The sequence below is a fragment of the Otolemur garnettii genome, unplaced genomic scaffold (genome assembly GCF_000181295.1).
Source record: "Otolemur garnettii isolate 467f Iridium unplaced genomic scaffold, OtoGar3 scaffold00103, whole genome shotgun sequence".
In the NCBI taxonomy this organism is placed as follows: Eukaryota; Metazoa; Chordata; class Mammalia; order Primates; family Galagidae; genus Otolemur; species Otolemur garnettii.
This window is the reverse complement of record NW_003852498.1, coordinates 4,779,767-4,784,738: the sequence shown is the minus strand read 5'-3', so window position 1 is coordinate 4,784,738 and position 4,972 is coordinate 4,779,767. Positions and strand designations below refer to the sequence as shown.

The window sequence follows — 4,972 nt, the reverse complement described above, 5'->3', positions numbered from 1 at the left end:
ACCTATAGTTAAAACTTCCGTGGCACACTTAAATAATGTTGATCAAAAGAATATACTTACTATACTTTGAACTTGTTTTGAAAATAATACAATTCATGATCTCTAAAAATTTTCGCAGGACACCTAAAATCCTCTCGCACACCACTTGAAAATTACTGCTCTAAAAGCACCATAAAATGTTCCCTGGCTGAATGAGCAAACAGGTTAACAGTGAAATGGCATCGCCTATAGTAAGTTCCCTTCTCTGAGAGTTTTCAAGTAAATCCAACTGTATTAGGAGAATTCCTATGCTGGATTCGAGCTGTGATCTATCATATTACTTTGTGATACGTGTGCATTCCTTCCATTTCTACAATTTTCTTTCCTACTTGCCCAATCACTGACTTCGTACAGCTCTTTATAATATCTGCCAATAGGGCTATGTATATAAGCCTTTATACAGCTAATTCTTTTTGTGAGTTTGATTCATATTCAGGGCCTAGCCTGTGGTTGAAACATCACCTATTAAACACGTGCTAACACGTATATGACTTACTGAACACATCTCCTCTGGGTTTCTGAGGATCTGTCTGTATTCTGTTGTCAACTGTAATCCCTCTTGGAGTCGTACTGGCAGCTGGTGCTACAGTTGTCAGTCTGGTGGTTGGCCTTTCTGGGGTTGTTGGTGGCGGAGGGGTTCTGAGCTCTGTTGGAGGAGGAGGGGGTGGTGGTGGAGTGGGCCATGGTGTTGGCTTTGGTGTGGGTCTTGCTGTCAGTGTAGAAGTGGGTCTGCTGGTAATCACAGGAGGAATATACGGTGTCTTCAGTGGCCATCTAGTACCTCCGATGTCAGGAATCCAATTACTATGTCCTCCATCACCCTTTAAAATGGTACCATTTCCCTTTGGTACATGAATTGGACCTGAAGGTTCAATCATAACTTTTGGAATATCTGAAAAAGTTAAAGATTTAAATTAATGTGCAACCATCTCTCCCCAAACAGTGAAACATCACACTTTAAAAAACAGGCACATGAAAACAACTCATGCCAACTAATCTTACTTTTCACATTTAGAATACTCCCTGTGTAAGTCATGCTAGAACAAGTGTGTGTGTGTGTGTGTGTGTGTGTATGGTATATATGTATATAATTGTATAGTCACATATACAAGTATATTTGTCCTTTGGATATATGGGGGTCAAATGAGTTCACAAACTCATCCTAAAAAAGGAGTCACTGCTCACATCTCATTGTTGAATATCACTATGATCATCTTCAAGGGATGCCCCCTGGCTGTCTGGTGACTTCAGTGATATTCAGCAATGAGGTGTGAACAACAACTCCTTTTTTCTAGGATGAGTTCGTATACTCATCAGACATCCATATAAAAACAGCTCTGACGGCCATTCCAGCAAAAAAGCTCAATAATTGCTTTGAAGGGTAGACTAGGTGCTAGCATCAGTGCACGGCTTCCTAAGGGGAGGACTTCCCCTTAGGGTGAAGATGACCATAGTGATATTCAGCAATGAGGTGTGTAGCACTTTTTCTAGGATGAGTTCACAAACTTAACTGTCCAACCTTGAATGCAAAATACATTGATCTTTGTATGATGTATATACATATATCTTATGTGAAACACAGATAAGTTTTAGATATGTATAGAATGAAAATAGGCAACAGTCAATAACCTTTTAATGCAGAGACGTTCTAAGTTTTTTTTTAATGTCTAGAATCTATGTTGTATCCCTATTCTACATGTGTACTATATAATCATGTTTAGAATTATTTAACATTTTTCTCATCCACGTTATAAAAATTTAGCTCACAAAAAGTTTGATTAAATGTTTGTACATATTGTTTTACAGTTGGATTTTCTGCCCCCTCACTAATTTATGCAGTTGCTATTTTTAAAATATTTCAGAGATTGCAAAGATCATTTGTGGAATCTTCTTCCTTGATAATCTTCACCAAAAAGAATGAATATTTAATCTGCCTGGAATGATATACTCCAGATTGGGAATGGCTACGTGACCCTTCAAAAACTCTTTAAGCCCTGTGATTTTATGCACTGTGGTTTTTAGTAAATAATTTACTCAGAAAATTTTTTAAATTATCTACCGTTACATGAAATGTATGCTAAATTATGATCTTTGGTTTGTAAGCCTTACATACGAAGGGCATTTTTTTCACATATATCTACTAACATAGCTGTTGTTCCAAATACACTTCTCCAAGTCTTAAAACAAAACAGTTCTGAATGTAGAGGAAATAAATACGGGAATGATCTTTTAATAGTAGAGTTAGAAGGTGTAAACAGACATTTTCAGATTATCCCACCATCAAAATCTAATGCTAATGACAAATAGCAATGTCTGATTTCAACAGAATCAAATTCCAGCTAAAAGGAAGCTATTGAGAATTTTAGTCCAGAAAGTCAAATACTTTGTAAGATGAAGATGTGTTACTGAGCATTTAGTTTTTAAGAATACCTGAGCAAGTGATTTGTTTGTGGAAAGCACAGACTAACATTACTAGTTATGAAAATTATACTTCTTTGACAACTGATCTTATTCTGTATCTTCCCTTGCAGTGGCTTTTGTGCAAATCCTGTCTTTCTTGCTGGAATTCAGAGCTGGAAGACAAGTGCTACTCACACACGCATCTCAGGCCATCACCCTGGTATCCATCTTTACATTTACACTTGTAGGACCCGTGCACGTTGTAACATCGAGCAAAGCTGCTGCACTGATACTGACCAAGGGAGCATTCGTCTATGTCTGCATCAGGAGGTAGGGAAAGAAGGGTTTTATTTAGCAAATAAATCTAACGACATGAAAAAGACACACAGTTTCAAAAATAACTTGTTTTTCGGCAGTATTAAAATCCATGTAGAAAGAAAGAAAGAAAGAAAGAAGAAAGAAAGAAAACTAAAACAGGCACTGGAGAGATAAAAATTATGTTTCAGAAGAAAATTACAACACACCTGTTACTAGATTCCAATCCTGACCATTGTTTTTGAGTTTTTATTATTTGCCTATGATTTGGACTGAATCCTGAATTATTTCCTGGCCACAACAAGTCTCTAAAGAAGAAGTAGGATTTAATTTTCTTCATGATGTTTCTAGTTGGCTACCTAATAAAGTAGGGGTTTTTTTTTTTTTCCTGTTCTGGCATACAGAATCCCCTTTTGACTATAATCCTTAAGGGCATTATATTTCTACTATTTGAATTAAAAAAAAAATCCATGTAAAATCCAGATAAAGAGAAGAAATAAAGTGTGTGTGTATCCAGAACTCCTAATGGTTGGACTGGCCATCTGTTGGTTTGCTTCATTTACTAATAATGCTGGTACCCTCCTGTGCGTCTGACATCTCAGTCATCACCGCAGTTAAGAGAGAGTTCAGTAATACTGGAGGAAACAACACAAAGGAATGGTCGGGTTTCCTTACCATGACATTGGTATTTGCCGCCAATGTACATGAGGTCAAAGCCTTTATGGCACTTGCAGATGTAACTCCCGAAGGTGTTGACACACTGCCTAAATCTAGGGCAGGCGGCTCTTCCAGTAGCACATTCATCAACATCTGGAAACATAAGTCAACAGTGTCTTAGGAAGGGCCAGGGCATGTTTAGACAGAGTGGGTTTTAAAATTAATAACTGACTGGAAACTGTTGCTTGGCATATAGAAACTCGTCATAAACGGCATGCTGCTGGTTGTCCCCATAGGCAACATGAATTCCACATACCTCCCTTTCTACATTAGTCCATAATGTACCTGTATCTACCTAGTGAACTAGAAAGTAGGATCGATCTTGGATAGTCCATACTGTACCTTATATACCTAGTTAGTGAACTAGAAAGTAGGATCGATCTTGGATAGTCCATACTGTACCTTATATACCTAGTTAGTGAACTAGAAAGTAGGAGCGATCTTGGATAGTCCATAGTGTACCTTACCTACGTAGTAGGTAAACTAGAAAGTAGGAGTGATCTTGGATAATCCTCCTTCCTTTACCTCCTAATTAATCAAGTCTAGTCAATTCTACCTCTGAAAAATTACTTGAACCTGTCTCTACTTCTCTCACTGCCCCTACTGTATTCCATGCCACTATTGCCCAAATATTAAGAGTTCAAACTGGTCTTTTCCCAGCCAGTCTTAAACCCTTCAAGACCTAGCCAACCCAATTGTTGAAATGATTTCATTAAAATGTAATATTGGATCATTACTATGCTTAAAGCCTTTCAACTGTTTTTACTGGCCTTTAGGATGAGATCCGCGACTCCTCCCAGGTCTCTGAAGGCACTGCAGTACAGGGCCCCTACCTGCCTCCCTGTCGTCTTCCAGCCACCACCCCTCACACTCACTCTCTGGACTTAACCCACATGGGCCTTTTATTTCTTCAAAAAACATTCATAGGCCAACTCCTCTTTTTTCACCTGCTTGGCTGGCTCCTGACACAACTAATGGTGTACGGGCTTACCCTGACCATTATTTTCTGAAATAGATCTTTTCTGGTTTTTTTCTTAGTACCTCATGTGAACACTCAGCATTGTCTGTAATTTTTCTGGCTATTTGTTTCTTTTCTGCCTTCCCCATTAGAATGTCAGCTTTGTGAGGCTCAAAATCTTGTCTGCTTTGTCCATTCCTGCATATCCTAGCACTCAGCACAGTGTCCAGAACGCATAAAGTACTCAATAAATACTTCTTGAACTACTGAATATCTCCATTCATTCGGCGCTTACTACATGCCAGGTACTGTGCTAAGCTCTTTGCGTTTGTGATTTCGTTCGGGCTTCACAGTGTGTCTGTGTGGCATTAAGTACACTGTCATTTAAAGATGAGGTGATCAAAGGTCAAAGAAAGGAAATTTCTTGCCTACAGTTACATATATAGTACATGACAGCACCAGTTTTAAAACCACAGCCCCCAGACTCTTACCCACAATCCTCTACTGCCTTCCTGAATTACCAGAAATACACCAGACCCCGCA

At 38.6% G+C, this 4,972-nt stretch overlaps 1 protein-coding gene across 1 annotated transcript in view; it reads right to left on the bottom strand.

The window, feature by feature from the left end:
* The window catches only part of NPNT (nephronectin), a 75,707-nt gene that overhangs the window by 23,401 nt on the left and 47,334 nt on the right, over nt 1–4,972 (bottom strand). Inside the window, exons 7-9 of the mRNA XM_023517048.1 lie at nt 3,430–3,564; nt 2,635–2,757; nt 536–931 (exon numbers count right to left, since the gene is read on the bottom strand). Of these exons, the coding sequence (XP_023372816.1) occupies nt 536–931; nt 2,635–2,757; nt 3,430–3,564 (654 nt within the window). The remainder of the gene's footprint in view (nt 1–535; nt 932–2,634; nt 2,758–3,429; nt 3,565–4,972) is intronic.